At 21.8% G+C, this 25,250-nt stretch overlaps 7 protein-coding genes across 8 annotated transcripts; 2 read left to right on the forward strand and 5 right to left on the reverse strand.

Annotated features, from left to right (window-relative positions):
* Positions 1–10: 10 nt before the first annotated feature.
* Positions 11–3,510, reverse strand: LOC122715211. The gene is made up of 5 exons (XM_043937196.1): positions 3,496–3,510; positions 2,956–3,076; positions 2,526–2,840; positions 881–2,307; positions 11–492 (listed from the first exon to the last, which is right to left on the reverse strand). The coding sequence occupies exons 1-5, from the start codon at positions 3,508–3,510 to the stop codon at positions 46–48; spliced, it is 2,325 nt and encodes a 774-aa protein (XP_043793131.1). The 3' UTR covers positions 11–45.
* Positions 3,511–4,234: 724 nt separating this feature from the next.
* LOC122715093 (mitochondrial import inner membrane translocase subunit Tim13-like) lies at positions 4,235–5,519 on the forward strand. Its single transcript, XM_043937017.1, has 3 exons — positions 4,235–4,438; positions 4,524–4,592; positions 5,385–5,519. Exons 1-3 carry the CDS (start codon positions 4,334–4,336, stop codon positions 5,481–5,483), a joined length of 273 nt encoding a protein of 90 aa, XP_043792952.1. The 5' UTR covers positions 4,235–4,333; the 3' UTR covers positions 5,484–5,519.
* A 3,080-nt stretch (positions 5,520–8,599) lies between these two features.
* On the reverse strand, positions 8,600–11,587 carry LOC122715334 (myb-like protein D). Its single transcript, XM_043937449.1, has 6 exons — positions 11,413–11,587; positions 11,215–11,268; positions 10,738–11,007; positions 9,818–10,607; positions 9,536–9,750; positions 8,600–8,979 (listed from the first exon to the last, which is right to left on the reverse strand). The coding sequence occupies exons 1-6, from the start codon at positions 11,506–11,508 to the stop codon at positions 8,902–8,904; spliced, it is 1,503 nt and encodes a 500-aa protein (XP_043793384.1). The 5' UTR covers positions 11,509–11,587; the 3' UTR covers positions 8,600–8,901.
* Positions 11,588–12,093: 506 nt separating this feature from the next.
* Positions 12,094–13,838, reverse strand: LOC122715336 (EEF1A lysine methyltransferase 1). The gene is made up of 5 exons (XM_043937451.1): positions 13,686–13,838; positions 12,972–13,154; positions 12,609–12,756; positions 12,316–12,525; positions 12,094–12,254 (listed from the first exon to the last, which is right to left on the reverse strand). Exons 2-5 carry the CDS (start codon positions 13,125–13,127, stop codon positions 12,121–12,123), a joined length of 648 nt encoding a protein of 215 aa, XP_043793386.1. The 5' UTR covers positions 13,128–13,154; positions 13,686–13,838; the 3' UTR covers positions 12,094–12,120.
* LOC122715333 (probable glutamine--tRNA ligase) lies at positions 13,735–17,130 on the forward strand. The gene is made up of 10 exons (XM_043937448.1): positions 13,735–13,862; positions 14,041–14,345; positions 14,426–14,616; positions 14,693–14,948; positions 15,065–15,362; positions 15,499–15,878; positions 16,008–16,326; positions 16,408–16,628; positions 16,712–16,904; positions 16,969–17,130. Exons 1-10 carry the CDS (start codon positions 13,740–13,742, stop codon positions 17,017–17,019), a joined length of 2,337 nt encoding a protein of 778 aa, XP_043793383.1. The 5' UTR covers positions 13,735–13,739; the 3' UTR covers positions 17,020–17,130.
* Positions 17,038–18,532, reverse strand: LOC122715335 (parkin coregulated gene protein homolog). The gene is made up of 4 exons (XM_043937450.1): positions 18,111–18,532; positions 17,687–18,005; positions 17,400–17,549; positions 17,038–17,318 (listed from the first exon to the last, which is right to left on the reverse strand). Exons 1-4 carry the CDS (start codon positions 18,213–18,215, stop codon positions 17,158–17,160), a joined length of 735 nt encoding a protein of 244 aa, XP_043793385.1. The 5' UTR covers positions 18,216–18,532; the 3' UTR covers positions 17,038–17,157.
* Positions 18,533–18,593: 61 nt separating this feature from the next.
* On the reverse strand, positions 18,594–24,978 carry LOC122715332 (DNA-directed RNA polymerase III subunit RPC1). Of its 2 annotated transcripts, XM_043937447.1 has the most exons (20): positions 24,802–24,978; positions 24,362–24,497; positions 24,144–24,293; positions 23,719–24,054; positions 23,309–23,641; positions 23,091–23,228; positions 22,804–23,001; positions 22,284–22,520; positions 21,870–22,203; positions 21,518–21,767; positions 21,205–21,434; positions 20,764–21,114; positions 20,540–20,708; positions 20,129–20,468; positions 19,808–19,995; positions 19,571–19,718; positions 19,311–19,463; positions 19,047–19,247; positions 18,837–18,970; positions 18,594–18,730 (listed from the first exon to the last, which is right to left on the reverse strand). In XM_043937447.1, the coding sequence occupies exons 1-20, from the start codon at positions 24,843–24,845 to the stop codon at positions 18,643–18,645; spliced, it is 4,158 nt and encodes a 1,385-aa protein (XP_043793382.1). In that variant the 5' UTR covers positions 24,846–24,978; the 3' UTR covers positions 18,594–18,642. The 2 variants fall into 2 exon arrangements, with proteins under 2 accessions (XP_043793382.1, XP_043793381.1); XM_043937446.1 differs by having other exon boundaries at positions 18,594–18,970.
* Positions 24,979–25,250: the final 272 nt, after the last annotated feature.

A 25,250-nucleotide genomic window follows, 5' to 3' on the forward strand; every position in this document is an offset into this window, starting at 1 on the left:
ATATATACACTCCAATATATTAAAATTACACTTGAAATTATTTAATCATATAGTTAATAAATTAACTAATTTTCGTGATTTTTTAGCAAATTGAACAAAATTTTCTGTAGCAATTACTGTAAAGTCATCCAAAATCATTAACCATCTTCTTTCTCTTGTTTGTTTGCTATCTTCCATTATCGTGCTTTCGAAATTCAATTGTTTTTTCCATAAATCGATTACAGATGGTATTATTTCTTCGTCAGATTGATCTCTTTCTTCATTTCTAAAGATTAATCGATATTTCTGTAAACAACTAGTTAAAATATAAAATATAATATGCAATTGATTTATTATAATATGTACATCAGCTTTTTTGCTATTTACTAGAGAAATTAAAATGTTTTCGTAGATTTTCAGTTTCGTGATTAGATAATTTATTATTTCGATACAAATTCTCATAGAAGTGCATAAATGTAAAATAATGGTGATCTGATAAGTCTGTATCGTAACCTAAAAAAACAAAAAAAAAAAAAAAAAATATAATCTTAAATCTTAACTTTAAATATTTATTTTGAATAATCAATAATTTATGTATATAACAAATCTATTATATTTAAGCAATACCTTTCTAAAACTAAAGTCATTATTTATCTTTGGCATTTTTCTTTTTATCTTTAACGACAAAAAAATTGAATATTTCATTTTTTAAAGAACTATGCATATCTTATATGTAACTTTAACACTTAATTTTAATATTAAATAATAAGAATAAATAATAAAAAGTATGAGAGATTAATATTTTATAAGTTCATTTTACAATCACTAAGGTTTCAAATTGTTTATTTATAATTATATTTTATATCATTTTTCTTAATTATTAACACAAGTTTTAATTTACCTTGTTTAGTCGAATATTTTCAATATTTTCATCCAATATACTTGTCACTATTTGCACAATTTCTTGTGTATACGCATTAGTTCTATATTTAGCTTCAGAAATGTCACAAAAATCCAATATTGCATTTAAAGCTTGCTCTTCTAAAGTATCTTTCCAACATCTTTTTCTCATATACAATTTCCCTATTCTCTCATTTTGAAAAACTGAAAGAATCATCTTTGCCGATTCAAAAGCAACATCGTCCACATTTAAGGTATCGAATATGAATTTCAACCACTCCGATGAAATCTTTTTGTCCTTTCCTTCATAAACCTTAGTTACAGTTAATCCGTGAACAGATTTTAATCTCTTTCTTTTACCTCTACTTTCCTCACATTCTTCGAGTGAATATTTCTGCAAATGTCTTTTTTGCGTATATGATTTTACGTTATTTGTGCTACTATCGTTTTTTTGACAAGAAAAAGATAAACACAGTTGCTGATCTTGATTTAAAATCCAATCTTTTTCGCTTATATCTGAGGTAAGAAATTCTATATCATGCGTGTCTTTTTGATGAGGAGTAATTTTATCGATTTTTTGATTAGAAAATATACTCTTTTCACTTTCATCAATGTAATTCGATATTGATATACATTCTGCACTCAATTGATAAGTATCGTAAGCACTATCTTTTTGAGGAGAGCAAGCATCGTCAATCTGATTCGACGAAATAATAAAACTTTCATGATCAAAATCCAAATCAGAAGTTTGTGGAGCAATTACGTGTTTATTCGATTTATTCGATTTGGAGGTTAACTGTTTCCCTAGTTTATTGCAATTTTGTTTACATAATGAATATTCTTTGTTAAATAAAATATCTGAAAAATCATTATCGTGTGGGAAGATACTGTTATCTTTCATTTTCATCAAAGTTTTTAAAACATCATTATTTTGGGAATGTAATGATGAAAATTTCTCTGCCGATTTATCATTGATAAGGTTATTTTCTTCGACAAGTTTATAAGTTTCTCTATTTATGATTTTATCTTGACTTTCCAAAGAATCTCTAAACATGTCGGAACTAGAAGAACAATCTTGGTCTGAATCTTGGATAATATAATTATTCAAAGTTGTATTCTGTTGTGTACACGATTGTGTATTAAAGTATCTGTCAAGACTTTGATAAGATGCAAACACGGAAGGATTAATTCTTTTTTGAGTGAAAATTTCAATTTCTTGATTCATTTCTTGATAACAAAATTGCGATATATTATTTTTTTTATCACACTGTACATTACATGATAAATCGATACTACTATTATATTTTAAATTATCATTAAAATTTATATAATTTTCCTGATCATTGTTCAATAGATTAATCAAATTACTATGATCATTATCTTGAATATAAGATATCGAATCTTGATTATATAAATCAGAATCTTTTCCTACAAATATAATATCTTTTTAAAAATGTTATATACATATTATTTGAAATTTTTATTTAATCGTAATATATTTTATTAATCGTAATACGGTCGTTTAAATATATAATATTCATATAAACATTAATATTAATTACTTATATCATGTTATGTTAATTGTTTAAAAATATATTTAACATAAAAAATATTTATCAAAAATATTAAATATTAAATCACATTACCCATATTTTTCCACTGTTTATGAAATACCAAATGAAATTGTTCAATGGAAATAGTTTTCATGAACATTATAGCTGATTTTAACCAAACAATACTTTGTACAAAATTTAATTCAGTCAAATATTCTTCTGTATAATTCGATATTTTCTCACAAATTTGAATAAGATTTTGAGGTATATTCAAAAAATGTTCACATCGATAGCAATCTTTATTTTTATCATTGAATTTCTTTAATTCCTTCATTTCTATTAAAATATCTTCGATAATATAAGGAGAATATAATTTTTTTTCATTCGATAAATTATTTGTGAAAGTACCTATACATTAATAATTATATAAAATAATTTATTATATTATTTATTATTGAATATAAATCAATCAATAGTTATTATTTTATTATTACTGAATAAAAATTTGTAATTATGAAAAAACCTAATTCGGATGAATGATGATACGAATATTTTACGTATGCATATTGTAATTCAGAAAGAATTTTATTTCGCTTTTTAATATGAAGCTTTAATCGTTCAATCTTATTAATATTGTCGTTCACCTAGAACAATAATAAATAATAATAATTTGAATAATTTAAAGTAATAATAGAATCTTGAAAATGTAATATTATAAAATATTATGAAATAAATACCATGTTTATATATATATTTTTATTGATTAAAAATATTTTATTAAAAAGTATATTTCTAATTTTACATATAAAAAAATAAATATTAAATTCTATTTTATTATATTATATTATCTATTAAATTATTAAAATATAAGTTGATAAAATAAAATATTCAAATTATAATTCATTTGAATGTAAAAATATAAATTTTATAGAATTATAATATCATGAATATATATATATATATATATATATTTTCAAATTTGATTCTTATATATATATATATATATATAATCTCTCGGTATAAATCGAATTTATATTATTATGCAAAATGCATTGATACTAACCGGTGTATTCAGCATTTATTATTTATTATTATATTACTATATTAAATGCTTATTTTTATAAAAATAAATTATATATATATATATAGTATTCATATATAGTATCATATATAGTATTCTTATATATATATAAGAATCAAATTTGAAATTGAAAATAATAATATAAGATTAATTATCTATACATTACGTTTAATGAATCAATTCATTTGTAGCAAATAAATCAAATCACATGATGAATACTACTTCAGCTATTGATTATAGAAATTAAGAATTAAAATCGAATTTATATTATTATGCAAAATGCATTGATACTAACCGGTGTATTCAGCATTTATTATTTATTATTATATTACTATATTAAATGCTTATTTTTATAAAAATAAATTATATTTACGAATTTATATTTAAACGTTAAAAACAATTTATTAGTATTATTTATTTAACGATAAATAATTTCCTAAATAAATTAATATAGTTTTTTATTTCATATTTCAAACTTAATCGATAAAATCTTATTCCCCTAGATTTTGATTATATAATTTTATTTGGATTTAACAATTCGATTCATTGAACAATGTTTATATAATAATTTAAATATATTTTTTATTAATATTATCAGTTTATTACAAAATATATTCGAAACTTTTTTTTATAATCATTAATTGATTCAAAATAATTTTTTAATGAATCATTGTGAACAACATTTTCAGAAAGATAGTTTCACGTGCTTCCGGTTTATCGATCGAACCGGTAGGAACATGGTAATTCGGACATAACGAGAGCAAAGTGATTTTGATCTTAATCTTTTTACATAAAAAGAATTTAATAATTAACTGTAAATATGAGTGCACTTACATCTGAATCTTTAACTGATAAAGAGAAAAGTGAATTTATGCAACAAATAAAACAAGAATTTGCCATTGCAAGTGCACAAGAGATGCTCTCGGTATGATGGCATAATACATTTATTTCTCTTTTTTTTTACAAATTAAGAATGAATGAATAGCATATATTTAATTTTATATTTTCAGAAAATGTCAGAGAAATGCTTCAAAAAATGTGTGGTTAGACCTGGCACTTCTCTAGATAGTTCTGAACAGGTAATATCTATTCACAGAACATGATACATAACCTTAATAAGATATAACCTGAGAGCTTCAAAGGTAGAATAGAATTAAATATAATATTTTTTTATTAGAATATTATAACAGAAATAATTTGAAAATAGCTTTTATAAAATTTTTATTAATTTAATTAATTTTTGTATAACATAAATAATTTTTTTAAATAATTTTTATAATGAATATATGAAATTGTTACAAATATTTATTGAAAAGAAATTAATATAAAATATATAAAACAACATAAATGATCGAATATATATAAATAAAATTAAAAATTGTTCAAAAATAATAAAATTTTTAAATATATTTAAAATTTAATATTTAAAATTTTTATATATATTTTGTTTCAATTTTAAATTGTAACAAATTTTGCATGATATAGTAACATAATTAAAACAATCATAATACTCATTATTTAGATTATTAATTACAAATATAATTTGTAATCAAATAACTATATTTATATTTAAATACAATTTATTTATTATTTTGCATTTGTTCAAAATGATAATATAAATAGTAAATAATAAATGATAAATAGATATAAATAATTAAAATTTAAAGTCTTAATAAAGCAAATCAAAAATTAAAATAAGATTAAATATATATTAAATATATAAAGATGAATTGATTTCATTTTAAATATAAAGTTTTTTTCTGTATTATATATATTAAATTATGCCATATAGAGAATAAAATGGTTAAAAATAAAGTTGAAAAAAAAATATGAATGAATTTTTTATAAATCATTTTATAATTTATTTGCAGAAATGTGTAGCAATGTGTATGGACCGATATATGGATGCATTTAATCTTGTATCAAAAACATATAGTGCTCGAATACAAAGAGAGCATAATAGAATGTAACAGTACAAATTGTTAAATAAATTGTTTCTGGTTGTATATTGTGTAATTGTATATCAACTATTTCCAAATATTGTTTAGGAAATTGTAATTATTATGTATATTTGTTATCAAATCTATAAACATTGTCATTTATAAACATTGAATAATTTTGTATATAACAATATCATTTTTGATTAATATTTATATAAAAAATAGATTTTTATATTTATAAAACTAAAAGTTAAAAATGGAATTTCAATATTACACAGTGAAATAACACTGCCATCTGTACTTATAAAGCATTGACAAATAAATTACTTAAACTTATAATCTGTTTTCTTTCATCTGAAATATTATGATTCATTATATTTGTCATATTAGCAATAATAATTTTTTATTTAATATAATTCTTTATTTATATTTTAAGTTTAATATAATTTAAAATTTTGGTCTTTCTCTTATATATGTAAAACTAAACTTTGAATAAAAATTTGTAAAAATATAAAATAATTTGTTATATGAGAAGATTAAACTTTGGGTAGATTGATTATAAGGTAGATAAAAAGAAAACGCAACAATTGCAAAAGAGAAAAATCTTTATAAAATAAATAACATATACATGAATATTGTTACATCATATTTCAAAATCATAAATAAGTAACTTAGATATTTTATAAATTCCGCAATTCCATAGTATGTATTTGCATTGTTTCTTATTCATATACACTAAAAGGCACAATATAGCTACCAATACTTCAACGTGGTTACAAAAATAAACCTCTAGGATTGTATGAAAAAATATTGTAAGTGATTCATTAATACTTCATCTGTTCAATTTGATATTATAAATTAGTAAATAACAATAATTACAACTATTTCATATCAGTGTTTGCAAAATCTATAATTAATTCATAATTCAGTACATTATATGCCATTATTATATGTACAGATCAATACAGATAGTTTATAACATAACAAATCGATGTTATTAATTATATATATATCTTTTCTTAGCAAAAAAAATAGTGCAAAGATATACATATGTGTTACATATAAAGAAATTTATTAATATTTTTTCTAATCTTAAAAAATATATTTTCAATTTTTTTTATATTGTATTTATTTTTATGTTCGGCATATAAAATGAAGAATTATATATTTATTATGTACCTTATGTACATTTTACAGATTTTCCAAAAGAAAAAAAAAATATATATATATATATATATATAACAAGATTTTTGTATATATTAAAATGTAGAACATGTGATATTATATTAATTAGTTTAGGATTATTTGAAATCACTTCTTGAAACTACATAAATATAAAAATGTTTATATACCCTGCAATAGAAATGTTTACAAAAACATTTTCTAGTTTATCAGAATGTAAAATAAAATTTGTTGATATACTGTTATAAGTTATGAAACATTTCTTAAATTACTCTCTTCCTTCTTTCTTATAATTTACATTGAAAAATACTTTTTATGTAAATTTCTTTACTAATGCTAACAATACAACAAAAGTGCTTAATAATCTTAATAACAATGGAATGTATTTATATTTTACATTCTATAAAGTGTAGGAATGTTCAGTATCATCCTGAAATTGTTTTTATAAAATTATATGTCATATCATATTAAAATGTAACCACGTTGATTGGTCAGGAACACACCTGCTTTAATATATACATAGAGATAAATATTGATTCAAATTAAGAGATTTCATAATACTGTAGAAAAGTAAACTTTAAATTTTATATTTTCATTGTTAAAAATATGATTTTTTAAAATAGATAATTGATTATTTTTTAATTCAGTTATAAAAATTGAATATTAAAACAATAAATGTTATAACATTAATTTTTAACAAAGCAATGAAATTATAGTAAAAAAATATATATATATTCATGAAATTATAGTAATTACTATATTATTACTAAAACAAAGTTTTCTAACTAAATGAAATTAGATTAATGGCATATTTATAGTATATTTTAAATATAATTAATGTTTAATTGAAATTTTTAAAAAATGAAATCTCTTTGTTTGAATCATTTACAATATTTACTATTGATGACATTACAGTAATTGTGTGCTACTAAAAATTTTGTGAAGGAAGCAGGCTGTACAACCGTTAACAGATTTTGATTTGTCAAGCATCCAGTTGATCCATTATGAATTGTACTTAGTTATTGCATTTTATTGGGGCATAGTATATTTATATCAAGATATTGGATTGCCCAAAAATTGAACTATTTAATATAGATTTCATCAATATTAATTCATGGATGCAAGTAAACATAAGCATCTATCAATCTTTTATTGAATATTAATCTTCAAATTCTTTAATTTTTAATTTTATGCATTTAGCACCATTATCTTTAAAAAAAAATAATTTTATACATTTTTTTAGACAATCCATTTTTATATAGACGGATGATTTACTGATATTGCTATCAATACTATATCAGTAACTTTAGTTAAATGAGGTAATGACATTTCAGTCATAAAAGTAGGGACAGGAATTATTTCGATAAACATAACAAAATTGTTACAAAATTTTTTAAAAAGATATAACTAAGTATTCAACAACCATTAATGTAACTGATTACTTTTCATTTTTAAAATATTTTAACATTAAGATAATTGTTTTTAATGAGTATAATACTAGATATATTTACAGAACAACGTAGAAGGCAGTTTGTCTGAAAGTATACAATTAACAATTTTATTACTTTCCTAATTCTTATGTTAATATAATACATCATAAAGAAAAGAAAACATTACTTTCCTAATTCTTATGTTAATATAATACATCATAAAGAAAAGAAAACAAAAAAAAAGAAAAAATATTTACTTTAAATAATATTTTATTATTTAATTGCTTCAAAATTTTATTTCATAGAAATTTTTTCTTAGAATTTTTATATGATTTCTATTTTTAATATTTTTAATTACAAAAATATAATTTAATATCTTATTACAATAAAATACAGATAATAATGGCAATTCATTAATTTAATTTATAATATTCAATTTCTTTTAATAAAATTTTTATAATGTTTCTATAAAAATCTGAATCTTCTAATATAATATAATATTAATCTCTTAAGATGTATTTAAAAAATACTACTAAAATAAAATAAAGTTCATTATTTATAAAAATATTTTTTGACAAAAAAAATTATAAAGTATTGAAAGTATAATATTTATAAATATATTTTCAGACAGTTTCCTTCTACGTTTTTTTGTAAGAGAACTTATAAGTATTGAGCCATAAATGGCAGTGCCACGTTAGAAATCAAAATAATTTTATAAATTTATACCAATTCGCATTAATATACTTGATGCCCTGACATAGAATATTGAATATTAATGCTATAAATGAATTAATATTTTAAAGTTCTTACAGTAGTTCTTTAGTATGTGTAGTGCATTATAGTTCCTTTGCACAATTTGTTGTAATACCCGTTGAAAAATTTGACATATTTTTGTCTATGTTTAGATCTTCAAGCTAAAATAAAATATATGTAATATTCAAAATATATAAAAAACTAAGATTATATTGTATAGGATGATTATATTATGTAAGATATTTTCATAAATAATTACTATTATAATTACTATTATAAGAATTATAAATTATATAAATATATTATAAAAAAGAATTATGAAAAATATAAAAATCACATATTGCTAATATATTATAAAAATAATTGTTCTATTTTTTAATATTTGTTGATATTTAGTAATATAAATTTTTTATTTTTCTAATATTTAAATATATGAAATAAACGCTTTGATATAATAATTCATAATTTAATAATATCTTTAATAATATATTTTATAATTTATATTCTAATAAAATATATTTAAAAAATAGTATAATTCCATATAGAAATTAAAAAGCGTAAAAAAAACTGATTTATGGAAGTTATGCAGATAATATACTTATATTTTTATAATTTTTGTTTAATATTGCTAATATATTTAAGTTTTATCAAACAATATTTTATAGAATATTCTGTATATCCAAAAAATAAATCTAAATTTATATAAAATTTACTTACACATGATGTACTGCTTAATATATCATCCACATCTTCAATTTCTTCACTTATATCTTCACTATGAGCACTATGAACATTATGAATTTTATCTTGTTTTTTTATTTGTAATTTTGGACTATTTGATTTTTGAGGATCCTTAGAAGGACTTTGATCATATGTACTACCAGATGCAGATGAGACAAAATCTTCTTCATAATTATCTATTCCATCAGTTCCTAAAAATATTATTTTTATAAAATTAATATTGTTAAAAATATATTATAAACATATACATCAACATACCAAGTCCAATATCCATTAATTCTTTCAAATCATTAATATTAGTTTTTTTACCATTTAATGGTGGGAGATTGCTAAGTATAGAATGTGATTTTTTATCTAAAGGTGGTAAATCTTGTAAAAAGGTGTCATTATTATGTATATCATTAATATTTTCTCTTTTTCCATCAACAATAATTTCTTCAAAGTATACAGTTTTTCCAAAACTGTTTCCAGTATTAACTGGTTTTTTGTTTTGTACATTATTTACTATTTGTAATTCCAAACTATTTATATTATTTTGCTTATTTATATCTTCATTTTGATTTGTTTGCATTTCAGTAATTATAGATTCATCAAACTTAATTAAAGGCTCGGTTTTATTTAGTAAACTTGTTTGAATGTGTGTATCTATCTCAGTCTCCTTTGTAGTATGATTCATCATTGTGCCATTTGGACTTGTAGGGAGTGTATCAAAATTCATACTATTGTTCCCTTTGCTATCAATTCCATTGTTTTCTTCATTATATTCAGAAGTTGTACTATTTTTGAGAGAATCTTGCTTTTCATAATTTAATTCATCTAATGAAACATGAACAGATGTTTCTTTATTTTTTTTTTCAGTTATTGTCACATTTATTGGAAGTTTTGGACTTTGTTGTGAAACACTTTCTAAATTATCCGATACATCATTATCATTTGACAATGATGTAGATTCATTGTTTAATACTTTTGGAATGGAAATTTCAAATGTTGTATTTGTAATATTTGTTTCAGTTGTATCAGTTTTACTAAATTTTTTGTCAATGTTATTCTAAAAAAATATTTATAATTATAATAAATATAATAATTATTTTTTCAGTTATTTATAATAATTTATTTCTTAACTATAACATTTTATATTATTTTAATAATATAATATTGTATTATTTTATTCTAAATACCTTTTGTGTATTTTTGAAGGCACTGTGCATGCTATTTTTTAAAATTTCTCCAAGCAATGGCTCATTGGATTCAATACCTAACTCTTCGCATAATTTATTTCTTCCAATATAGTTATATTCTTTTCCAAAGTATGTTTCTGGATCATATACAGATATTGTATAATCAAGACCAAAATATTCTAGGAACTCCCTAACCAAGGAAAACAATAATTTTCCTTCTGAATTAGCCAGGTACTGTTTAACGGTTTTATTAAGAAGTGGTTCTGGATTCTGAAATATTTTTATACTTGAAAATTTAAACAGTTTATATTTACTATATTTTTTCATCATATTATTTTTATTTTTTGCATTTAATTATAATATAAAAATATATGAAGAATATTTCTGTCCTTTAATAAATAAAAATATATTTCACATATGAAAAAATTTATATTTATTTAATATTGAGAATATTTAATATTCAGAAATTTGACATACCATTACAGATTCTTGTTCTTCTAGAGCTAAAAACACACTTGCCCTGAGTTCTGCCTATATAATTATAAAATATTTTAAAAATCAATATCATAAAATAATTATATTTATGTTTTATACAAATTTAATGGAAGAAATTATTTGATGTGATCTACATAACCTATGAAAAAATATAATTTTTAAAAAAATTTTCTATCATACCCGCACTTTTGCAAGAACACCATTATTTTCAAGGGTTTGCACCACTAAATCCCGTAATTCTGTGTCTTCCTCCATAGAAATGTTTCCGTCTATCATGATTATAAATAAAAATTATTCTCACAAACACTCAAGAAATGTAAATATTTACGCTTTCCATCGCGTGTCTTCTTTTCATCTGTTTACCTAGAGAATATTTTTTCTGTCTAGGGAATTTAAACTTAGAAACTGAAAAAAAATTTATTCCTATTTAATTATTATTATGATTATTTATTAATTTTGATATATTAATATACATAAAATTAAAATAAAATACATTTATACAACAAACATTGTAAGATAAATAAAATATAATTAAATAATAAATAAAATTACTTTAATACTTTAATATTTTACTCGGATATGTTATAAATTTAGAAATATTATCAACTTTTTTAAATTTTATTTTAAAAAAAATTAAAATTAAATTTGTAAAAAAATATTTTATATAATTATGATTTATTTAATAACAAATAAAAAAATATTTTTAGAAAATACATTTTTGATAACATTCGAATATGAAGATATTAAAATTTGCAGTTAAAATACCGGAAGTAAATATTATAAGTTAAAAATACGTATTATTTAAAAATAATAAGAATTTCTTTTTAATTACCGTGTAATTAATACAATAAAATACTAAAATTTTATATATAATATTTTTATTATTTTTTATTGTAACATTTTATCAAAATCAAAATTTGAATAACAGTAAAATTCATTTGCAAGATTATTTTGATGATGAGGTACAAAACAACAAACTTCTACATTTAATAATCTTTTTGCTAATTCACTCATAATAGAACCTGAAAAATAAAAATAATTAAAAATTTTAATTAATATGTAAAAAAAAATTATTAAAAATACCTGTACAAAGTACATAATTCTTTTTAGCTAAAAATTTTATTGTAAGAGCAGTTTTTGTTAAACATTCATCAGAAAGAAATGGTGGATCGGCTATAACCAAATCATAAAAATTTGACATATGCTGAGGTATATTCAAAGGAAACTTATAGTTATATGGTACAAAGTCAACTCCATATATTTTAAAACGTTCATCATATTCAAAAAGAGTAACTGCAAATAAATATTTGACAATATTATTAATAATAAATATTTTAAATAATGCATAAATTATTAGAATACAAATATTTCCATACTTTGTCGTTCATCACAATTCTTTTTTAATTTATTATAAAGTGTAGGACATGAGATTAAAGCAATTTTTCCATCAGATTCTGTACTTTGTACAGCACCTTTTACAAGAGTATTTATTGTCTTATCATCATACCAAAATTGACTTAATTGCTAAAATTTAAATATGTAAATGTTAAATTAATATATAATAAATAAATATATATAATAATATATATAATATATATAATAATAATATATATAATATATATAAATAATAAATAGATGAGAATAACTAATCTCTTTTGTAAAACACTTAATATATCAAATTTATGTATAAATTATTAAAAAATATTAAGAAATATATTATTTAATAAGAGTTAATTTACCCAATTTTCATCAAAAGAAATTTCTAAATCTTTATTTTCTAAACTACATTTTAACTGGTTTTCTCTTTCTTGTTTTTCTTTAAGAAACTCATTTAAAGCAGCAAGTGTTGTAGGGCATAATTGTAAATCATCATCATCATCATTATTTTTATACATCTTTCGTCGTTTTTAACTTTTTATTAACTAAAACACATTAAATTTATATTATTTTTAAATATATTTATTTTATATATAAACTTTATAAAGAATAGAATTATTAATTTGTTATTTGAAAAATTTATAATTTATAACAATATTTTATATTTATTAAAAATTTAATAATTTCACTGTAATTGATTATTTATTAATGTAACTTATTTTTATATAACTTAATAAATGTTATATTTTAAATGAATTAATTTATGTAATTAATGTATTATATTTATTATTTAATTATAGAATTATATAATTCAATATTTCATGTTTGTTCAAATTCGAATTATCAATGTCAATATCAATTTATTAAAAAATAAAAAAGTTTGATCTTAATCTTAATCTTTATAGGTTGTAAAAGATAAAAATAAAAAGCAATAGATATATAAAGCTTAAAATTTAGAAAAAATCTGTGATCTTAGTAATAAAATATTAAAGATTTCTTATCGCATTATTGCAATAAAATTTACACATTTATTTACTTACGAAATTTATTACTTTTATTACTACATAAGAACTTACCTTCCCGGCTAAAACAAATTGTCTAATTACATATTAAAAAAAAGAAAAAAATATATGATCATGGATGTAAAAGATGATATACAATTATTTGAATCTATTGGTTTAAGTGAACAAAAAGCTAAGGAAACTTTAAAAAATAAACAAGTTTCTAATAATTTGAAACTTGCTATAATAGAGGTTAGTAAATTATATAAATATATTTAAAATTTTTTTTAATATTAGTAATATAATTAAAATTTCTTTGTTTATATTTAAAATTAATTAAATTTAAATTTCTTTGTTTGCATTTTAATTTTATTATTTAATTTTATCAATCTGTAAATATTTAATTGTGCCATATGTGTAATATCTATAGGCTAATAAGTATGGAATTATTACACCAGAAATTGGAATTTTATTATATCATCTTGCTTCAAAAATTAAGAATCAAATTGCAGACAAATTGTCATTTCTTGCTAAATACATAGCTGAAAAGAAATTAGATACAATTCAAAGACTAGATGCCAGTTTAAATTATTTGCTTAATCATATAAAAGAAAATGTTAATATATCTGATTTTGAAAAAGAATGTGGTATAAATATTGTTGTATCACCAGAAGAAATAGAATATGAAGTAGAAAAAGTAATAAATGCACATAAAATAGAAATAACAGAGAAAAGGTATTTATATTATATTATCATACTTATAATTATTAACATTAATATTTAATATTTTATGTTTTGTAAAATAATTTTTATAGGTATCATTTTAATATTGGTCCATTGATGCAACAAGTACGTAATATTTTAAAATGGGCAGATGGAAAAGCAATAAAAAATGAATTTGATATTCAAATGCTTGATTTGTTAGGTCCAAAATGTGAGTCTGATCTTGTACCATTAAATAAATCAACAAAACAAGCAAAAATGCGAAAACCAGTGAAAGAAAAAAGTAAATCAGATAATTTCTTATATTTATATAGAACTTATATATTATAATTTATTAAAAAAATATTTATATTATTTAGTGGAATCAAAAAATGTGACAATAACAAATGATAAAGAAGATGTTGAGACAGTAAATGAATTAATGAAAACTAAAGTTAATTTTCATAAACCAGGAGAAAATTATAAAACTGAAGGATATATTATAACACCAAATACACATAAATTACTTCAAGAACATTTAAAAATAACAGGTGGTAAGGTAATAACTAGATTTCCACCAGAACCTAATGGAATTTTACATATTGGTCATGCAAAAGCAATTAATATTAATTTTGGGTATGTTCTATCTTAGTATATAATTATATATATTAATTTTATTTAATTTATATTATATTTCAAATAATATTCCTTATTTATTTATTTATAATTTAATGTATAATAATATAATTTAGATATGCAGCAGCTCATGATGGAATCTGTTATTTACGCTATGATGATACAAATCCTGAAAAAGAAGAAGAAAAATTTTTTATTGGTATTCGTGAAATGGTAGAATGGCTCGGTTATAAACCAGTTAAAATTACTCATTCTTCTGATTATTTTCAACAGTTGTATGAATGGGCTGTTATGCTTATTAAAAAAGATTTAGCATATGTCTGTCACCAATCTAGTGAAGATATAAAAGGTTTCAATCCACCTCCAAGTCCCTGGCGAAATAGACCAATTTCAGAAAGTTTACAATTATTTGAAGTAATTATTAAATTAAATTATTATATTTTTTAGTATAACAATATAAATATTTTTAATTTTTGTAATTTTTTAACTATATATATAAAAAAAAATATAAAATTTTAAATATTTTAATTACTTTTGATTTTTTATATAGGATATGAAAAGTGGTTTACTTGAGGAAGGTGAAGCTACATTACGAATGAAAGTAACATTAGAAGAAGGTAAACAAGATCCAGTTGCATATAGAATAAAATATACTCCACATCATAGAACAGGAAATCAATGGTGTATTTATCCAACTTATGATTTTACTCATTGTTTATGTGACAGTATAGAGAATATAACTCATTCTCTTTGTACAAAAGAATTTCAATCAAGAAGATCATCATATTATTGGCTTTGTAATGCTTTAGATATTTATTGTCCTGTGCAATGGGAATATGGTAGATTAAATATTAGTTATACAGTTGTTTCTAAAAGGAAAATCAATAAATTGATTGAAGAAGGCATTGTATCAGATTGGGATGACCCAAGGTATATTTTAGTGAAATTCTACAAATATAATATCATATAAATCTTTGATATTAATATTTAAAGTCGTGAATTTTTAATTTATTGTATATATATGTATATATATTGTATATATATATGTTTTATTTTTAGATTATTTACATTAACAGCTCTTCGTAGGCGAGGTTTTCCTCCTGAAGCTATAAATAATTTTTGTGCACAAATGGGTGTAACTGGTGCTCAAGTAATTGTTGATCCACTTGCTTTAGAGGCATCTGTTAGAGATGTCTTAAATATAACTGCAAGTCGACACATGGTAGTTTTAGATCCATTAAAAATAACTATTAGCAATTTTCCTCACGAAAAATCCATAAAAGTAACAGTTTTTAACTTTCCTAATGATCCAGACAAAGGCAAACATGAGATTGATTTTGATGAAATTGTATATATTGAAACATCTGATTTCAAAGAGGTATATAGTATTATTTTAATTCAATTATACGGATTAATAAATATTTTTTATTATTTTATTAAAAATGTTATATATTTATAGAAAGCAGAAAAAGATTTTAGACGTTTAACACTAAACCAATCCGTTGGTTTAAAGCATGTAGGAATAGTATTAACAATCAAGGAAATTGAAAGAGATAGTACTGGTAATATTGTAAATCTCATAGTCAAACAAGAATCTATTTCTGAAACTAATAAACCTAAAGCCTTTATACATTGGGTATCAAATCCTATATTAGCATCCATTAGATTATATGAACGTTTGTAAGTGTTAACTTAATGCAATAAAATAATAATAATTTATCATTTATATAAATAATTTTTTACTTATTTGTGATAATTTTCAGATTTAAACACAAAAATCCTGAAGATATTAATGAGGTACCAAATGGCTTTTTAAGTGATATTAATTCAGTCACTAAAAAAGAAATTGTCGGATATATTGATAAAAGTTTAGCAAATTCGGCAAAAATTTTTGAGAAATACCAGTTCGAACGTATAGGCTTTTTTTCTGTAGATCCTGATACGTTACCGGGAAAGGTAATTGAAAGTATAAAATTTAAATTGAAATAATGTTATTATTATTGATTTTAATCTTTTGCAGCTTGTTTTTAACAGAACCGTAACATTAAAAGAAGATGCAGGAAAAATATAAATAGAATTATTACATTTAAGCAATATATATTTTCAACTTGATAGATTCATCATCAATTTTTATAATATTTTGTTATGATATTTGTAAAATAATAATTTAAAAAATTATTAGATAATTAATGGATAAATAAAAAGCTATTTAATTCATCATGCAAGATTCATATGTAGGAATCATATACTTAATATTTATAAAGGCATCTTCACCTCCATATATTTCAAGTAATTCAAGAGTTTCTTGTATTATATCTGCAACATTTTCACCCTTCTGTTGTGCATAATCAATACCTTCTCCAAGATTTACTAAAATATCAATTTTTATTATTTTTATGTAAAATTATATAAGTAAAATTGTAGAATTATAGAAGTATATTAAAATCTTACCGTTCCTATCTTTTAATAAATTAAGAACTGGTAAGATTTGTCTAAAATATGGTACTAAAGCTTCTCCAACACAATCTGCTGAGCGTACAAGATTTTGAAGAGTTTTCAGTGTTGTACACAAAACTTCCGGTACTTTTGTATTTAAAGCTTCTACAATATATATAAATTATATATAATTATAAATAAATTATATAAAATAATAAAAATTTATAAATTTTAAAATTATTTAAAAATAAAAAATGGAATAAAAAAATGAGAAAATGAGAAATGAAAAATGAAATACCTACTTTTAATAGGAATTATTAATTGTGGTACAACAGGTAAAATTTTAGGTCCACCATGTTCTAACATATCAGATATTCCTTGTTCTACTATGAACTTAAGTGGTTGTTCAGTTTCTGTTAAGCCATCAAAAAATAAAGGTAAATAGTGATGGAAATCTAAATCTTCGATGTTCACTTTCCAATTAAGTTTTAAACCATACATATCTTTTTCCAATGCAATTGGAAATACACCCCATTCATAAAATTTCCGAAAAGTTGATGGTTTGGCTGGTTGAGGTTTATATAATTCATAGCGAGGAGGTTTTGCAACTACAGTATTTTCCTATATAAATATATATAGGAAATCTTATAAATAATATTATAAATATTATAAAGAAATATTAATTCGTATAAATTTAATTTTTAGAATATTGAAATATTATATTACCTGTAGAGCTTGAATAGTGAAAGCAGGAACAACTCTGGGTTTTCTTTTTTTATGTTCTGATGTATCTTTTCGAATTTCTTTCCAAAATTTAGTTTCATTTACCATTCCGATACTTTTTTTTAGTAATATTCAATCAAAAAAAATATTTCAAAATTCGAATGAAATATTATAGAATATATATATAAATGAATATAATTTTATTTATTAAAAAGATACCAAAATTTTATATTGATAATTCGTCAGTACCTAATATCACTGAATCGTTCTAGGCAGCAACTGAAAATATGGATTTAACACGTTTCTTAGCAACTATTACAGCTGATTAATCAACTATTATAAATAATAACACATATACATCTATTTAAAAATTATTTTTATCTTAAAATTAAATTTATCTTAAATTTTATCTTAAAACATACATAAATTTTAAATGAAATATACTAGGAAATATAAAAATATTAAACTTCTATTAATATACATCTCTTCATTTTATGTACATTAAATATTTTGGTAAAGAATAAATAACAATTATTTATGATTTTGTTGCAGATTTTATAATTTTCTTGAATTGTAGATCATCAAATATTAAATCCCTTTTTTTTGGTTCATCTTTATCAGCTGTATACTTTTAATAAGAAAAATAATGTATTAAAAATATGATTAATATATAAAGTTAAAAATTGAATAATTTTTTTGAATTTGAAAAAATAAATTTGAAAAGGATATTTGTGAAGTAATTTGAAAATTCCTGTTCCTACAGGTACTGGAATACCCATTATAATTGATTCAGAAACTCCGCAAATAACATCTTTTTGCCCATAATAAGCTGCATCAAATAAGTGATCAGATGTCTTTTCAAACTGTTAAACAATCATTTATATTAGTATTTTTTCATAACAAAGATATAATAAAAAATATAGATATATAAAGTCTTACTGAAGCTAAATTTAAGACAGATTCCTTCATTTTAGCTAAACCTTGTCTTGTAATACCTAATACTTCTCCTCTGCTAGTCATTAAATCTGCTACAAGCATTGGATGTCTTCGATCAATACTCATTCCATGATTTTCCATGACCAATTTAATTTCTGTCATTATAGTTGCTCTTGCAGCCTCAATACCTAAAGTTTTAAAAACCTGAAACATTATATAATGTATATATATAATTCATAGATATATAAAGATAAATTTTATATTTACTTCAATTGTATTGTTTGAAGTTGTTTTTTTGCCAAGAACTCCAAGAGTTGCCATTACATCTCGCATATTGTCTCCTTCTACGAATAATTTATATTTTTTTTTACCACATGAATCATCATTATGAATTACAGCTCTAGAAACTGATGGTAAACCCTTAAATTGTATAAATATAAGAATATATTAAATTTTTCAAAATTAAAAAATATTTATTTATAATATATATATAATATATATATTCGTTTTTTAATTTATACATTTACCTTTATAACAATATTTGGAATCAATTCTTTAAGTTGTGTAAGAGCATAATTTAAACTATATTTATTTTTGCTTGGATTCACAGTAATAATAGAATCTCCTCTAACATTTACCAATTTTGGATTTAGTCTTAATTTTGATGTACAAATTCTACATAAATGTTATAATAATTAAATTTATTTGTATGCAAAGGAAATAACACTTCTTTTTATATTATAAATATAAATTTATACACTTACGAATAACGTATAGAATTGACATCTACTTCTAATTTCAATAATTTTATTCTATCAATATCTATCTTGATTAATAAAAAACAATCATCTGGAAGATAAACTTCTTCAATATATTCTGTCACTTCTCCTAAAGTAGTTTTTTCAATTCTGCCTTTTACTCTTCTAGCATATTCTGGATCTGCATCATTTATCTAATACCAAAATGAATCAAGAAATGAAAAATAACATATTATTTAAATACATATTATATAAATACTATTTAATTAATTAAATAATATCTTTTCATATAAATAGAATTTTAAATAAATATAACACAAAACTTACTAAAGCAGCAGTAATAATCGGAGTACTAATTTTGGGACTTGCATTAATAATTTCTTTAATACGCGGTACACCTTGAGTAATATTCATAGACGCTACACCGGCGAAATGGAAAGTTTTTAATGTCATTTGTGTTCCTGGTTCTCCAATACTTTGTGCAGCAAGTGCACCTACAGCAGTACCTGGTTCTATCTTTGCTCTCATATATTTTTCTTTACAAGTATGAATAAATTCAACTAATTGAGAAACTGTGAGTCGTTCAAGTTGTAAAATTACAGGTACATTTAATGCAGCATTATGTCGAAGGCGTGCTATTTTACGTGCTACAGTTTTAAGGAATGTGCTATAAGAAAAAGTAATATTTAATAATTTATTTTTAATAATATTAAAAAATGAAATAAATGCTATATTTACGATAATTCTTGTTTAAATTCTTCACTGAGACATTCATATTCCTCAGAATTTAGTAATTCATTTGTAGCTTTAATTACACTATGACCATCTAATGATTCTTCATTTTTACATGGAGATTTGGCTCTTACATGATCCAATATTCTCTTATAATCTACTGGACAATCTTTTCCTATTAAAATAATTATGTAATTATTTTATTTTTGATATTATACATAATATGTTACCTTCCATGTATGTAGGATCTAGAGCATCTCCCCCATACAATATTTGTACAATATCTCCTACTGAATTACGAACTGTCATATCATAATGAAGGCACAAATCTTCTAAACTCTTAACTAATCGTCGTTGCATATAACCAGTTTCAGCAGTTTTAACTGCTGTATCTACAAGACCTTCTCTTCCACCCATTGTATGAAAAAAAAATTCCGTTGGTGTTAAACCAGAATAGAATGAATTTTCTACAAAACCTTTAGCTGCAGGAATTTTCGAATGTCTTTCAAAATGTGGTAAAGCTCTATCTTCAAATCCATTTGGAACTCTATGACCACTAATAGCTTGTTGTCCCACACATGCTATAGAGTAAAAATATCATAAGAAATATTAAAAAAAATATTCTTTTAATTATTATAAAAAATATGTATATATGTAATTAATAAATATACCAATCATTTGAGAAATATTAATAAAGCTTCCTTTACTGCCAGATAATGCCATAATTAATGGACTATTACTTGGATGAAGTTCTTTTAAACATGCTTTACCAGCATGATCACGAATTACTGAAAGTTCCTTTAATATCATTGCTTCTAATGTTTCTTCTTCTGTACAACCAGGTTGACATATAAGACGTCCTTCTTCCATGTCTTGAATGTATTCTGTACACTTAGAATATCTAAATCATAATAATTAATAAATACATAATTTAAATATTTTTATTTATAAATAAAATAAAATGAGTTTTAAATTTAAACTTACCCTGCATTTAGAAGTTCTTGTTTAGCTTTAAGAAGTCCTTGACCAGGTGTAACATCACCAATACCAATTGAAAAACCTCTATTCATAAGGAAGAAACTTGCCATTCTTGCTAACCGCCACATAGCTATTGTTGCAATATCTTCACCCCAATCACGCAATAAAATATAAAATATATTTTGTTTTGACCCCGAACCTAACGTTGATTTATCCATAGATCCTGCTAATAATTCTGAGTTCCGAATAATAACATCTGCAATTTATTATTTTCGTTATTAACTAATAATATTATTAACTAATTTAAATAAAAAAAATTTTTATTAACTAATAAATTATTAATAATAAGAATACATACAAGAATCATTAATACATAATTCTTCATTGGTAGTGTAAGCTCTTCCTTTGGTTTTTAAATTAGCTTTAATATTACAAGTATTATTAGGTTTTAAAATTAAACTAAAAATTTGTTTTCCTGTCCATAATATAGTTGGTTTTAAAATAGCTGGTTCAGGTAGATTTATAGACATAGTAATATCAGGTCCTGCTAGAAGACAACCAGCTAATTGACTTGCTTGAGTTTTATTTAGAAACATGTCCTTTTGAGTCAGAAGATATCCACCAGTAATAAAATCTTGTGTTGCAGCTATTAGTAATTCTCCATTGCGAGGCGTAACTAAATTTGATTTATTCTAAAAAAATATATAATATTATGATTTATATGTAAATAGTACATTATTATAAAGTTAATAAAAAATAATTTGCATATTACCCCCATTAAAACTAGAGCTTCTGCTCTTGCTTCTTCAGTTTGAGGGACGTGTAAATTCATTTCATCGCCGTCGAAATCAGCATTATATGGAGTACAAACACATTCATTAAATCTAAATGTTCTATGATCTAATATTTTTGCTTTGTGTGCCATGATGCTTAATTTATGTAATGACGGTTGTCTATTGAATAATACTACATCATCATCCCTCAAATGTCTTTCAACAATGTCACCATACTATTAAAAATAAAATATATTATTGATCATTCGTTTTTATATATAAAATATTGGATAGGAATTACATATAAAGTATTGCATATAGATAAAATGATTTAAAGAAATGTTTAATTAAAGATATATATTAAATAAATATAATTTCAAATGTTCAATTCAAACATTTCTTTTTCACATTTCTAATGTTTTAAACTATTCATCACTTGCATCTATTGTTCACCACATTTAAATCTTCATTCATTCAATAAAATTATTTATAATTGTATTATTTTAAAGATAAAATTACCTGTAAATCTTGAGCAATTTTTTGACGGTTACCATATCTTAAATATTTTTTGAATTGTGTTTTTCCTTGTTGTATAAAATTTGCTCCTGGATGTATATCTGGACCATTTCTTACAAGTTTTCGCATTAATTCTATGTTTGATGGATTAACTTTTTCAGGATATGTTAAAATTTTGGCAACATGAATAGGTACACCAACCTAATAAAAAAATATAAAATATGTAAATTTTAATGTTTAGAACAATATAAATATATAAAAAATTAATTTATAAAAATATAAAACTTTACTTGTTCAATTCTAAGATTAGGATCTGGTGAAATAACAGTTCTACTAGAAAAATCTACACGTTTACCAGATAAGTTACCACGAAAACGACCTTGTTTTCCTTTTAATCTTTGAACCAATCCTCTTCCAGATTTTTTTGGCTGGTCAAAATATTTTAGCAATTTATTAATGATATATCAAAATAGATAAAAATTTATATCATTTATTATAAAAAACTCACTTGCATATTGAGAGGTATACCAGACATTTCACTATTTATATAAAGGGCACAATGTAATTGTAGAAATTCCCAATCCTCACTATACATTTGTACTTTAGCTCCACTTTGTCTGTGTTTTTGAATAACATCATTAATAAAAACTATTTCTGATAATTTCATTGTTAAATGATCTTCTGTTGTGCCAGCTTTGATATCAGATACAACACTAGGCCTAATACAAATTGGTGGCACAGGAATCCTTGTTAATATTAAATCTTTTGGTAATGCACATTCTGTATTCATCATTAATAGAGGAATGTCATTTTCTGGAATTTTTTCCAAAATACTTTGTACCTGGAATTATGGTATTATTATTGGATTAAATAAAAAATAAAAATTATTAAAAAATGAATTTGATTTTTATTTTTTACCTCTAAAGGATTTAACACATTAACTAATCCACTTTGAAGTATTCCTTCTAATGCTTTATTTTCTTCAAGAACATTATTATATTCTGCTAACTTTTGTTGAACAATAATATCTACTTTTTTTTTCGCCTTATATTTTTCATGAACTATTTTGAGTAAACCAGCCTTTTTGACAGTTCCATTAAGATCTCCACAATTTTGACAAACTGATGTTTTCTTAGCTTTATCCAAAATCTGTTTACGCAATGCTTTACGTGTTAAATATCCCAAATTAGGATTTAATACTCTAGTTAAATAATGTTTTTTATCTATTTCAGATAACATAACATGAGAACAATTCTATAAATAGATAATGAGATAATGCAATTATTATTATGTTATTAAAACTAATATGTTATTAAAATTAAATAAAATAAATAATAGATTACTTTACAAATAGTTTGAAGAATACCAATAATAGATCTAAAATAACCAACATGAAAAACTGGCAATTCTAAATCAATATAACCAAAATGTCCAATACATTCATTTAAAGTTTTACCACATGATGCACAATTGGTAGTATTATTACAGGTACCCTAAAAATTTATATTGATATTATTTAAAAACATTAATTTATGAAACATAAAAAGAAATTTATATGTACCATTCTTCTATCAAGAACTCCATATGGAACTGGAGTGTGTTCAACATCCTGATTATATAAATTTTTAGCCACAACATGCATATGGGCTTGTCTTTCCATATTGTGGCGGCTATCCACTCCAAATGAGACATGAGAACTAAATAATTCAAAAGAATATAGATAAAATATATCAAAATTAATAAATAATAATTATATATATTAAACTTTAACTACATTATTAATTTTTTTAATCAAAAAAAGCAATTAAATAAGTATAACAATAAATATTTTAACAAAAAATTCAGTTAATAAGATATATAAAATATATAAAATTATATAAAATTTATAATATACAAAATTTGTATATTTATACTATATTTTTAAAAATACATTTAACATTAAAAGTAATAAAAATGATAACATAAAATTTACTTTTAAAGCGAATTAAATAATATACATACATTTTGCGAGCTACGTCTGTTTCTCTAAATTGTTCTTTTACCATTGTGGAGGTTATATATTATATTTTATTTTCTAATGTTTAATATATTATTTAATGTAATTTATTTATAACTTATTTATAAATATTGTATAATATAAGTGAATAAATGTTAAACTATTATAAGATATGTATTACTTTTTTTACATAAATTACTTAAATATTCAAAAAAATTCAAAGAGTTCTTAGAACACGTGTAATCTTCTATTCGTGGTGCCATCTCGAATTTGACAGCTATAAGTCATATAATCTTGTGCTATCACGCCTATATAGCATGTAATACTTTTAGTTTTATCTATGTATAGGATTTGTATAAAACTTTTATTAAATTAGATTTTATTTTTCTTTTAATTTTTGTTTAAAATGAAATAATAAATAATTATAAATTTATTTCTAATAAAATTCTTTATT

The sequence above is a fragment of the Apis laboriosa genome, unplaced genomic scaffold, assembly GCF_014066325.1.
Source record: "Apis laboriosa isolate Shangri-la unplaced genomic scaffold, ASM1406632v1 scaffold34_cov151, whole genome shotgun sequence".
NCBI classification, from domain to species: Eukaryota; Metazoa; Arthropoda; class Insecta; order Hymenoptera; family Apidae; genus Apis; species Apis laboriosa.

What these genes read in the sequence shown, in the direction of transcription:
- LOC122715335 (XM_043937450.1), bottom strand. Translation starts at nt 18,215, where the DNA reads ATGGTAAATGAAACTAAATTTTGGAAAGAAATTCGAAAAGATACATCA. An exon ending in TCACTATTCAAGCTCTACAG is followed by an intron (nt 18,006 to 18,110) that starts GTAATATAATAT and finishes ATATTTATATAG; the next exon opens with GAAAATACTGTAGTTGCAAA. An exon ending in ATTAATAATTCCTATTAAAA is followed by an intron (nt 17,550 to 17,686) that starts GTAGGTATTTCA and finishes TATATATTGTAG; the next exon opens with AAGCTTTAAATACAAAAGTA.
- LOC122715093 (XM_043937017.1), top strand. Translation starts at nt 4,334, where the DNA reads ATGAGTGCACTTACATCTGAATCTTTAACTGATAAAGAGAAAAGTGAA. An exon ending in GTGCACAAGAGATGCTCTCG is followed by an intron (nt 4,439 to 4,523) that starts GTATGATGGCAT and finishes TTATATTTTCAG; the next exon opens with AAAATGTCAGAGAAATGCTT. An exon ending in CTCTAGATAGTTCTGAACAG is followed by an intron (nt 4,593 to 5,384) that starts GTAATATCTATT and finishes ATTTATTTGCAG; the next exon opens with AAATGTGTAGCAATGTGTAT.
- LOC122715211 (XM_043937196.1), bottom strand. An exon ending in TAAACAGTGGAAAAATATGG is followed by an intron (nt 2,308 to 2,525) that starts GTAATGTGATTT and finishes TTATATTTGTAG; the next exon opens with GAAAAGATTCTGATTTATAT. An exon ending in AAAATATTCGACTAAACAAG is followed by an intron (nt 493 to 880) that starts GTAAATTAAAAC and finishes TTGTTTTTTTAG; the next exon opens with GTTACGATACAGACTTATCA.
- LOC122715332 (XM_043937446.1), bottom strand. Translation starts at nt 24,845, where the DNA reads ATGGTAAAAGAACAATTTAGAGAAACAGACGTAGCTCGCAAAAT. An exon ending in ACAGACGTAGCTCGCAAAAT is followed by an intron (nt 24,498 to 24,801) that starts GTATGTATATTA and finishes TGAATTATTTAG; the next exon opens with TTCTCATGTCTCATTTGGAG. An exon ending in TAATATTTCTCAAATGATTG is followed by an intron (nt 21,115 to 21,204) that starts GTATATTTATTA and finishes TTTACTCTATAG; the next exon opens with CATGTGTGGGACAACAAGCT.
- LOC122715336 (XM_043937451.1), bottom strand. Translation starts at nt 13,127, where the DNA reads ATGTATAAAAATAATGATGATGATGATGATTTACAATTATGCCCTACA. An exon ending in TTTCTTTTGATGAAAATTGG is followed by an intron (nt 12,757 to 12,971) that starts GTAAATTAACTC and finishes TTTAAATTTTAG; the next exon opens with CAATTAAGTCAATTTTGGTA. An exon ending in GAATTGTGATGAACGACAAA is followed by an intron (nt 12,526 to 12,608) that starts GTATGGAAATAT and finishes ATTTATTTGCAG; the next exon opens with TTACTCTTTTTGAATATGAT.
- LOC122715334 (XM_043937449.1), bottom strand. Translation starts at nt 11,508, where the DNA reads ATGATAGACGGAAACATTTCTATGGAGGAAGACACAGAATTACGGGAT. An exon ending in GTGTTCTTGCAAAAGTGCGG is followed by an intron (nt 11,269 to 11,412) that starts GTATGATAGAAA and finishes ATAATTATATAG; the next exon opens with GCAGAACTCAGGGCAAGTGT. An exon ending in TATTAAGCAGTACATCATGT is followed by an intron (nt 8,980 to 9,535) that starts GTAAGTAAATTT and finishes ATTTTATTTTAG; the next exon opens with CTTGAAGATCTAAACATAGA.
- LOC122715333 (XM_043937448.1), top strand. Translation starts at nt 13,740, where the DNA reads ATGATCATGGATGTAAAAGATGATATACAATTATTTGAATCTATTGGT. An exon ending in TGAAACTTGCTATAATAGAG is followed by an intron (nt 13,863 to 14,040) that starts GTTAGTAAATTA and finishes TAATATCTATAG; the next exon opens with GCTAATAAGTATGGAATTAT. An exon ending in GCAATTAATATTAATTTTGG is followed by an intron (nt 14,949 to 15,064) that starts GTATGTTCTATC and finishes AATATAATTTAG; the next exon opens with ATATGCAGCAGCTCATGATG.